This window comes from Orbicella franksi, chromosome 1 (genome assembly GCF_964199315.1).
Source record: "Orbicella franksi chromosome 1, jaOrbFran1.1, whole genome shotgun sequence".
In the NCBI taxonomy this organism is placed as follows: Eukaryota; Metazoa; Cnidaria; class Anthozoa; order Scleractinia; family Merulinidae; genus Orbicella; species Orbicella franksi.
In genome coordinates, this window is record NC_138145.1 from 36600415 (window position 1) to 36612147 (window position 11733).

General features: G+C 38.0%; 1 protein-coding gene and 1 pseudogene across 1 annotated transcript; both read right to left on the minus strand.

Annotated features, from left to right (window-relative positions):
- Positions 1 to 254: 254 nt before the first annotated feature.
- LOC145480420 (octopamine receptor beta-2R-like) lies at positions 255 to 3625 on the minus strand. Its single transcript, XM_081458696.1, has 2 exons — positions 1858 to 3625; positions 255 to 956 (listed from the first exon to the last, which is right to left on the minus strand). The coding sequence occupies exon 1, from the start codon at positions 2959 to 2961 to the stop codon at positions 2410 to 2412; it is 552 nt and encodes a 183-aa protein (XP_081314822.1). The 5' UTR covers positions 2962 to 3625; the 3' UTR covers positions 255 to 956; positions 1858 to 2409.
- Positions 3626 to 3716: 91 nt separating this feature from the next.
- LOC145480323 (WD repeat-containing protein 93-like) overlaps positions 3717 to 11733 on the minus strand; it is an 11700-nt pseudogene continuing 3683 nt past the window's right edge.

The following is an 11733-nucleotide window of genomic DNA, read 5'->3' on the forward strand; positions in this document are numbered from 1 at the left end:
GCCTCGAAATCGCCAATGCGGGAACAAATATCTCGTAATTCTGTAACGAGCCACGAGAAGCTGTTAAAGGCAAATGTGGTCTGCTTTATATGTTTCAAGTAAGTTATACTGAAAAAGCGCTATTGGCAGCTGGTCGACCTAAATGCACGTTCGACCTAAATGCACTTACTCACCTAAATTATAGTTAAGTTATTCATGGAAATTGCTCCAAAGTTCATTTATGGCGGATTTTTTGTCACGTCCGAGATGATTTATTTTTAGGCAAAAGCCATTTACTATTTTTTGAATGAAATTGGCATTGTTATTCAACATTTGACGCGTTCTATCGCGTGCGGCAGCCGCAGAGCCTCGTGTGATTGTTGTTTCGTTGATACAGCTTCACATTGCCTTTAAAACCATTTAAAACTCCTTACTTCTTATTGTAGTTTTAAAGTAAATCTTCCCTTCACCTGCCCTAAACTATTCGGAAACAATATTGTCGGATCTGCGACAAAATTATCTTCTCTTTCATCCTCTGAGGGAGGTGTTGGTGGTCATTTTGGTTTCTTACCACGTATTCTTAACACTTCAAAGGGTTTAAACGTTTTTAATTCTTTTAACGTCGTAGTTTACACGATGTAAAATGTCTTCGGGAAGGTTGTTTTGCCGCCATTTTGGCTTTCCTTGACAAGTCGTTAATTAATATTTGTCTTTGTCAAAGCGCAACTAGCTGTACATTAAGGGCCCATTAACCGATTCATGCGCGCGCTCGCGCGCGTTGCTAAGGTGGTGAAATTTCATTTCCGGTCGTTTACGTCAGCCTGAGCACGGAAAATAAAAACAACCCAAAAACTTGCAAATTCGCACACATTTTAGATTTTTTTCTTTGTGTTTCGCAAAATGCAAAGTAAAAAAAAGTACAAGCAAAGACAAAATAAGAGAAAGACAGAAAAACAAGAGCAATAGAAAGAGAAAAACTAACTCCGTGTGGCTTTGTTTGATCTTACCGAAGTGCGCTGGTAGTGTAAATTGCGCGCGCGCTGATAGGGTAACTTCCAATAGATATCGGGCGCACTTCCGGTTTCTTTAAATGCTAAAGGAAACGCGGTTTTTGATTAAATCCAGCTTTTTTCGACGAATTTCAATTAAAGCCAACGTTGGCAACATAGCTATGCATTCCTTTTTCGAAATCATGTTTTTTTTTTAGAAAATTACGAATTTTTCAATATTTTGAAATGCTCTCAAATTCTGACCTTTTAGAAATGAAACAAAATCGATGCATAGCGTAATGAGGATTTAAATTAAAGTATTAAATCAATGAAAAAAATCCCGAGAAAGTAATTTGCCTGGGAGCCTTTGCATTTTTTCTGTATTAGTCACATGACCATGGGCGTGGCCTGATGACGTCATCACTAGTGTTACTGATCATGAAAAAGTTGAAACACATGAAATAACTCTGAACTAACCAAAAATGATGAAGTTATATGAGACTAAATTTTCCTTAGCAACGGCTCGAAAAGATCGGTTAATGGGCCCTTAATTTAGGTAAATGTATTGACATTTGCTAAGAAAGCTTGGTGAAATTTTCGGATTCCTATGAAAGCTCTTCTTAAAACAGTTAAACGTTTAAATTCTACAGAAAGCTCAAAAGGTTTGAAGGAGCGCGGGAAAGATATCTATCGATAAATAATGTGGTAAAATTTCACGATCGCCAGAAGACAATTAAGAGGAGACAATCATTAATATTAAGAGACAAATAGTCGATAAATAATGCGGTAAAATTTCACGATCGCCAGAAGACTACTAAGACGAGACATTCATTCATTTCATTCATTAATATTAACAGACATAGAGTAACCAGATGGCATCTGTTTAAACTTACTTGAAAAAGCCTGTGTGCAAAATTGAAATATTATTGAGTCCATTTCCAACCACATGTATGTTAATATCATTCTCTTATAATTTCTCCTTCCATATTTTATATTGTCCCTGATATTTAAGCACAAATGGAGCACAAGTTATTTTCGTGGGCGTGACACAACGCACCCTTAATTACGCGTTTTGAGTTTTCTGCAACTCGTTTTCCCATCGAGTTTAAAGCTTTTCCCCTAGAATAAACAAGACGCAAAGACAGTTTTTCATCACAGTGAAGTATCCTGTGTAATTTCCACTTCTAAGGACGTTCGTCGATGACTATGACTCGGCATTCGTAGTGTTTTCAGCCGTGTATCCGAGGTTAAACTGGAATTGTGTCTACATCTTCGTTCAGCATTTTTGATATTGGCCGCCAGTTTTCTCTTAAAACAGAAAATAGCCATTACCCGTCTAAACTCGGGAATTCTTAATCCATACACAACTGGATTGAGAAAAGAGTTCGAATAATTCAGAAGGGTTACTGCGTAATAAAAATTACCTGCAGGAGTTGTGACCTCAAAAATAACTTCTAAAGAATCCATGATAATTAAGGGCAGCCACGAGAAACGCGAGAACAGATACAAACAACAAGGTTTTTGTTAAACGTCTGTTTCGTGCTGCCCGGTTCTGTGCTTGGAAAGTAAGTTCTGCGTTTTGAAACTTTCTCCAAATACTGATGTTACAACCACAAATAACGAATGCTACTATCAAACCGAGAGACATCCAAGCATAATTCTCATATTCCGGAGAAGTTAAGTGACCCAGTGTTATTTCAAATGCAGTCACAAGAATTGTAAGTATCCAAGATATCGAAATAATGGCGCAGTAGTTTTTCGTTGACGGTGATCGCTTATATCTGTGTGGCGACGCTATAGCGTAAAATCTCTCACCAGAAATCATCGCTGCGGAAATCAACGAAGCATGCATAAAAAACGTATCGACCAGATCATGGGCGTAATCCAAAGATGAAGACATGCGTGCCGTCCACAGTTGAAAATTGTACTCTCCGATGAAGAAGATGTAGCCAGGCATTGATAGTGTTCCTAGCATCAGGTTAGCAAACGCCATATTGTTGACAAGAAATAAACTTTTTCTACGAAGACTTTTGTTTGCAGCAAACAGTACAAATAGTGAGGTTTCCAGCCACAACAAGCAAAGTCGTCAAAATGAACGCGCTACACCATGCAATGCCTTCTACCTTGGAATGAACATGTTTTTTGGAGCCAGGGGCGTTGTTTGAAGTAATATTAGCTCCCGATGTGATATTCATTTTTGTCTGACTCATCAAGCCTCGAAATCGCCAATGTGGTCTGCTTTATGTGTTTCAAGTAATTTATACTGAAAAAGCGCTATTGGCAGCTGGTCGACCTAAATGCACCTTCTCACCTAAATTATAGTTAAGTTATTCATGGAAATTGCTCCAAATTTCATTTATGGCGGATTTTTTGTCAATTCCGATATGATTTTTGGGCAACACCCATTTACTCTGTTTTGAATGAAATTGGCATTGTTATTCAACATTTGACGCGTTCTATCGCGTGCGGCAGCCGCAGAGCCTCGCGTGATTGTTGCTTCCTTGATACAGCTTCACATTGCCTTTAAAACCATTTAAAACTCCTTACTTCTTATTGTAGTTTTAAAGTAAATCTTCCCTTCACCTGCTCTAAACTATTCGGAAACAATGTCATTTCATAATGCGTTTTTACTTGCAAAATATGATCGAAATTTATTATTTTCTGTTAGGGCAATTTTAGAAGGACTTAAAAACTTGCCATAAGCTCCAGTATACCCAATACATTCTTGACTACGATCTAAAAACTGGTGAATAAATATTGTCTTTCTGATTAACGTTTTACTTAAGTGGTCGTTGGAAAAAATTGAGACGTGGGTTTGGTTTCAATAGTCGTGTCGCAGTTCGTGATTACGTTTACGCAATGTCTCGATAAATGTCCCAGATAGCGAGATTTGTCAGAAACGTGATTGCCAAGTGCGATTCTCATCAATGGACTAAGTTCAGTTTTTCTTTATCTGTATCAATGTGGTCTGTGAAATCCCTTGACACTCTCCCATACGCTTCAAGCTGCGACAGATTTCTCGACCTTGACTTGTCCGTTTTAAACTCCAGTAGACACACTCTAATAAATTGAAGTGAAAAAAAGAAAGGCTTTTTCATTAATCGCAGCCATGATGTCTAGTACACATACTGTGAGAGATGTGCTCTGGTGATTAATGATTAAAGATAAAGGCACATAAAGAAGGTTTGAATAAGTTAAGAGGCAAAGAGTCTTCGTTAACGATTCCCTGCGGCCATATTATTTCACAATCTAAAATATATAGAAAAAATAAATAAATACACTCTATTTTCTCAACCACTTCAGTTTCCTAAAAACTCAAAAGTATCAAAAATTACTTATTGAAAGTTTTAAGGAGAATGAAATGCTAGAAATTAGACGTTGTTTACAGAAGCAAAATATGCACTAAAGAACTTCCATTATTATCACTGTGTCGGACATTGTGGCGCATTTTGCGGGCTAAAATGGAGAATTTGACGGGCTAAACTGTATTTTAGCCCGCTGAAATAAACCAATGAAAATTGTCAGTTTAGCAATTGTGCAATTAATTTCAACACTTAGAGATAAGCTTTATGGAACTTTCCTTTCATGTCTTCTACAATTTTTGAAAACTCAAATGGCAAGATTTTGTAATTTCTAACCAGGTTCGCTTGATGTATTGTGTATTTTCATTGAGGGAAAATAAAAGCCATTCAACTTGTAAACGCTCGCGTGATTGTTCAGACGGTTTTGTTGTCATTGTTTTCAATTTTTATCTTATCAATGCCCTTTAAAGTGATAATAATAGTAACAGAGTTTGTGTTCTTGGGCATAAATATGTTTTGGGCCCTTCTCAGAGTTAAAAAAAAAAATGAATCCGAGTCCGGCCCAAAATAAATTTATGCCCGCTCTGGCACGGTTCACGAATGGGAAAAATAGCGAATCGCAGATCACGGAAATTAAAATTTCATTTTCCCGAATCAAGAAAATAAGCAAGTAAAGTTTTCTTTTTAATAACCCGCTCTTAGGCTAGAAAGAGAGAGTAAAGAAAGCAAAATCGTAAAAGGCTATGTTAAGGCTTCATATTACAAATCCCAAATCCAAATCACTCTCGATAGGTAGTGCCATAATTATACAGAGGTCACATTCGGATGTTTTTAGTCTTAATGAATCTCCCTGAGGACACGCGTCTCAAAATCACGTAGAACAGAGTGGTGAAATCACGAATATCGGTTAATAATTCTAGTTCTTCACGGGTCACGAAAAAACTTCAAGTGGCGGATCACGAAGGCTAATTTCCTAAATTCACGTTTCACGAAAAATAAAATCAGCTAATCACGTATCGCCAGAGTTCCCCTGTACGACCCTCTCATTGTGTTCTGTATATTTTCGAACATTACAAAACAAGTTATTAGCCAACCAAGCTCTTGCTTATTATTTGGTTCACAATTAATTGAGGCCACTACATACTCATTTAAGCAAAAAATTAACGTTAGCAAAGACGACTTCATGTACTTAGGATTAATTAGCAAACGTTACATAAAAACATTCAGGTAAAAAGTTTCGCGCGAATGGAATCCGCTTGCGTGTTCAGTTTCGGTCTTTTGTTCTTAATAAACAGCATTGTTATGTATATCTACGTAATCATGTAATGGTAATAGGACTGAGTGGAGTCCAGTTCGGTCTGTAATCATACGCGTGATAACAAACTGGGACGACCGCGCAGCGGGAGTTTGATTTGTTTATCACGAGTATGATTACAGACCGAATCGCACGACACGAAGTCTCATTTCCAATTAATCAAAAAAAAAAAATTACAATTTCCGAGAAAAGAAGTATAGCTAAGTTATGAAAGGAAGGAAATATTTGCATTAAAAGACTGACAAAGGAGGCGTAAATTACTGGTAATTGAAACCAAGGTTGCGATTGGTTGATTTAAACTACAACTTTGAACTTGATTGGCTTGTTGAACTGTCCGATAACAAACTGTCCGATAACAACTTGGCAAGTGAGTTAGTGGAAAATAGGAGTTTTTTTAAAACCAATCTTATCGTCTTGTTATGTCATTATTAAATTGAGGCAACTACATACTCGTTTTTCGTTTTGGTAAATATATCTTCGTAATATCAGTCACATAACGAGTTATGTCCAATGTTTCAAGAACTAAGCGAGTACATGTATGTAATTGCCTCAATTTAATTATCATGTAGCAAAACCATAAACGTTTGGTCATTTATATCACTTATATATAAGTTTCTCCGGTGTCGTGTGAACGTGCGTGGCCTGAATTGCAAGGTATAAATTAGGCGGTACTTACAGATTTAGCAGTGAGCCAAGTGGAATGGTTTTTTCTCATCTTGTTGTTCTGAATATTCTTCAATTCAGTTTGATATTGAGACCACCGCTGCTGAAGTCTCAGTTGTCTGTTCTCTTGACTGAGAAGTCCTCATGAAAGAAAAAAAGGAAGAGTATAGAAATTAAAAAACAGCGATTTACAATGAAATATGAACTTTGACATTGTGATAAAATTCCCTTGATGTTCTTTCCAACCAGTCTACAGTACAGCTTAAAGGAGCTCAATCACGCTATTTTGAGTTATTTTGCCCACGTACATAATTATCATTAAACTGAAGGAAACCTGAAAATAGTAGTTAACTAAGATAGAAAAACACCAAAGAAATAATAATAAACCATAAAGGAACAAGGCTGGTTAAGGGGGGAGAAGATTAACACAGATTACACAAGACGAACTTGAAAAACTTAGACTAAACTTTTTAAGATGCACAAACCGTGACGTAGCTCCTTTAGAAATAATGCAAGCTCAGAATGTGGCGCAATAAGTTTTTGCGCCCGGAAGAACACTCAAGTCGGCGCGAGAAGTGAAAATGTGGTTAATCCGCAAGAACCTTTCTAAACGCAAGACGTTGAAACTCTAACCGCAAGAAGTCAGGATATTAACGCAGGCCGCAACAAGCAAGAAGTTACGAGGTCCAGCCCCTGAAAGTGTTCACTAATTTTCTGTATCTGATCCGGCAATGAATTGCTGACAAACTGAAAGACGCCTTCAATTTAAGGATGATGAGGCCGAAGACCGAATCAACTATCGCCTCAGAGAAATCGAGAGCGAATAATCTTATTATTTAAGTAGAATTCTACTAATAAGTAATAGTAATTGGACCGTCTACAATTCAGAGAGTAATCGGGTGAGTAATTTTAAAATCGGACCAACGCTCAGTGGTAGGCCCATTTGAAAAGCACAATATTATTAGTCCGTAAATTGTGCGACACGAGATCCAATTTCTAATTAATCGTACCCAACGATTAACCAACGATTTCCAGATCAAAAAGTCAAAAGGTAAGTAGCCAGACGATTCAGAGTTCAGCGCACTACTTGTTAAACAAGTTATTTTTACCTGTCTTGTATGAGGGAATGCAGTCTGGCATCAATGGTGTTGGTTAGCTTGTGCGGTGACGAGTCAGCGGTTACCTCTTCTTTCCAGTATTTTTTAAGTGTTGGAAAGTGTTGCAGAGGATATGAAAATGGCACGGCTGTCTGAAAAACAAACAGCAATGATATTTTCTACAGTGTACACGGATAAAACGAATGCTGAGGTAACATTACAATGAAAATTATAAATCTATAGCATTTCATATAACTCTACAACGTAAAATATTTGCAATGAAGCGGTTGATCTACATAGTCTACAGTATGCTAGAGCTTTCCATAGCATGAAGCGATTAAAAGTTTTTCTCCGCTAATCCGCCTGTTTTGTAAGCTATCTAAGAAATAACCAAACAATTCCATGTTGTTATCTCGAATCGGTGTACAAATAAAAAACAATTCCCACTTTGGTAGACAGCCATTATGAATCAGATCTGTATCAAGTAGCAAAGTCTCACCAGTAAACGGTTCTCCTTGATCCTTTCACAAGACTTGTAATAGTGCACTTACCTCGATGCCCAGGTCATCATGATTTTCTTCATCCATCTGAGCGCCAATCAATATCAAGACCTTCCCATCAGCGCAGATGCACGGCGACTGAGATGAGAGCAGGAAAGGCACAGGCAGCCCAACATGGCAAATTGTTGTGCAACTGTTCACATCATACAGGGTTATTCTTCTACTCTTTGTCACGGCAACAATCTGAAAAAAAGAACAAGTGGAGAAATTCCGACAATACATGCTTTGAACTGCTCTGGCTGAGCATCAGCCGATACTTTGCTAGCAGTCCATCGCTAGCAACCCATTCCCCTTAGGACATTCACTTGCATCTGCTCTTTTCCCCAGAATAACCGGATGAGCAAATAGCTTTATTATTTCATCCTCCCACATGATTCAATTGATTCCGGAACGGTTTTAGTTACATGTATTGATAAATCAATGAGCATATTTGGGTGTTCACTACAGTCCTCGCCACGATGGCTAACTCCCGGATTCTACTGCTACACAGTCTCTCTAGATGCAAAGGTTATACAGGCATCCGTAAGAGGTGTCAAAATATGCAAACAGTGACATATAAAAGTCACTTTCTTCTCGTTTTATCGCTGTGTGTTTTGTACGTATTTATTATTATGGAATTTCAGCGGGTTTTTCCTGGATGTAGCTTTCATGGGATCTATCGACTACATGATTCATAGACTTTCTCGTTCAAAACCTTCCACCTTCCATGACGGTATCCAGCGTTTTCACGTGACGTCATCAAATTCTTAAATCCAAACTAAAGGGCCCCTAAAGTTTTTATCCTCATCAGGCATAAGAGATACTTAAGTTATATCTGTTTACAACTTTCCAGCTCAATAGCGCCTTTCGTTTGGAAACCAGCGCATTTTGAATTTCGAAGTTATGGCGGTGCGTGACATAAAGCTACGATCGCGTTAGTCGAAAACTATGTATTTTTCTCGTGATTTTTAGCCATTTAAGACGTTGTCGTATTTGGGAAAGTGCTTATTTAAATTTTTACATGTTCACTGCAGTTAATCATTGTCCCAGACAACCAAAGTAAGTTCCAGATGTTAACACTATTTTCCGGCTGCCATATTGGTGTACCACAGAGGAACACCAACATGGCGGCTCCATACTAGGCGCTGTAAATTTGCGCGGAACATTTCGACGAATATCTCAACTTTGGGACAACGCACACACCTTAAACTTGGAAAACTATTTTCTTTCTTTATCTTCTGTAATATCACAATTTCTTGACCTTATCCACTGAATGGTTTTTGATATTATTTTGATTGCGTGACAATGAAAACGCTCTATAGCTTGGGCAAAATTTTCACCCTTTACAACCAAAGATAAATAAGCACCTGAGGCGTATCAAAATCTTAAAAATAAGCTGTGGAAAATTCCTAAAATATCGACCACATCTTCATTTCTTCCCGCTCGAAACTAGTCTTCTGAGAGACTTTGTTTTGCGCTCAGTAAATGACTATTTATTATCATTGACAAGTAGTAAAGGTAGCGTTGAGGTTTGTTTCTTACCACTTGTGGTGTTTGGCACATTGTGACAACCTTAGTGATCACTTCAGTATCAAGGGCTGATCTAAAGTTAAATACAGGTAGTTTTAACTTCATAGAATTAACATAATGACACCTCATTTCTTGAGGTAAATTTATTTTCTTAATGCATCCCTGGTCAGTACTTCTATGACACTTCATGTCGTGGTACGCAAAACCTCATTTTGGCTAGCACATGTCTAGCAATAATTGGTATCACCCAACCAGTGGACAAATGCAAATCCTGCATTTTAATTGGCTACGCTACTAGAGGACTATCAGTAATAGTCCTCGAGTAGCGAAATTGGCGCAATCGAGCGTGACACTTTCTTTCGTTTTATTCCCAAATAAATATTTCTTCACCTTGCATTTGCTAACTTTATTATTGCCTTTTCTGTCCGACTAGGCGGGTGATACTAAATAATTAGACCCTTCGCCCACAAGGGCCACAGGTCAATAGCCCATTCGCCTTCGCGTCATGGGCTATTGACCCGTAACCCCTGTGGGCTACGGGTCTAATTGTTAAATAGCATTCAATGAAAGCTAGGAAGTGTTATCACAGAATTTACAGGTTATTAATTTTTTGAGTTTTATTCCCCTCTGTCAAGCAGCGTTCATTTTAATGAAAACTGCTGGGCAGAAGTCAGGTCCACCTTGCATAATGGGAAGCACGGAAGAGATGGTGCATAATTTTACAGATCTATTGCGCTGGTGGCGTCCAAACAGTATTGATCCTTCAAGAGACATTCGCCAAAGACACACTCCACTGATAGCGTTAAAAGCTAATGGTTAAATACAGATAGGCAACGTTGTTGTTAAAGATCATTTAAGCTCTTCTTCACTTCCTACTCAAGATCGCAGAAACAGAAAAACATTTTTAGCTAAAGTAGGTCACTCCAAAAAACGTATATTTTTTGTCAGCGCTAATAAAAACCTCGCACTAAGTTTAACAACTCACCGAAGTTTCAGCCTCTAAAGTGCTGGTTTTCCTTATGAAATTCGCCTCCAAAGAAGTCCAAAATTCGACATCGTTGCCGCCATTTTGAACAGTACTCAGTAGCCAGGCCACGTTTTCGTGATATCTTTCCGTCCAAGAGATTTTGTCCAAATGCCTTCCTAAGAGCCTTTTAACTATCCTTCTGGGTTATGCCTGTTCTTAAGCCGTAAAATTTTGATCCGAACAAGCTCCAAACTCCCAAAATGATAGCAGTGAAGGTAGTGAAGTGGATAATAACTTGGAAAAATAAATTTTGATGGCCTTGTGAAGGATGCAAAATCAGTTGCAGGTTTTTCTCCTTCCCGCCAATTTCGAGTCGGACGGAATGATGTCAAATAAACACGGCATGGCTGCCGAGTACAGTTGAAAATGGCGGTAGCCGAACTCTATTCTGTCGAGACGAATTTCTTTAGGATAGCGGGCACTTCAGAGGCTGAAATTTCAGTGAATAAAAAAGCTGAATGTTTACTTGCTATAGGTGAAGACAAAAAAAGTAAGTTTTTTGAATCAATCAATCAATATATTTAACGTGGTCGGTACGCTTAGCTAAAAAGCTAGTACGCCACGAAAAAAAACGAAAAAAGGAAATTATAAGAGCCTTATGAAGGTATATAAATTTAAATAAATTAAGATTAAGAACTAGCTAATATTAAAATATAAGTGAGTGGAGTGACCTTCTTCTTTAATTGTTTCTTTCGATCGCAAACAGCAAGATCTATTCAACATCAAATTGAAACTACCAAAATCAACCCTTTGAAGTTACCTGTCAACAAGAGGTTTTGCTGGAAGCGACTGAGCAACTTCACATTGCAGAAGACAAAATGTTCCGTCATCGCAACTCACGATCAAGTTTGTAAGAGATGATGACACTGACGTTAATGATCCATTAGCTTCTGTGTTGACAAGAACAACAGCACTGGACAAGAAGCAAAGGTCAAGTATTTGTCCTTTGTCGGCCACAGGGTAGACCCTTAGAAGAGTACCTATATGTAGAAGAAAAAAATAGTATAAATCTATGATGTTTGCGTCAGAAACACCTTAGTTATCACAGAGTCAGATACTACAAATACTAGCAATTCATTACCTCTGAAATCTGCTGGGAGCATTGTGTAAGCCAAAACTATCTACCCGAGGATTCGACAAGTGCGGCGTACCTAGAATAGTAACCTTCATCAATAAATTGAAGTGCGTATTTTCTGGTGCGTATCCATAAGTGAAGCACTGTTGCATCGAATACACGACAATTACAAGTACTTGGTTAATTCATGACTCACCTCTATAGACATCCCACACAT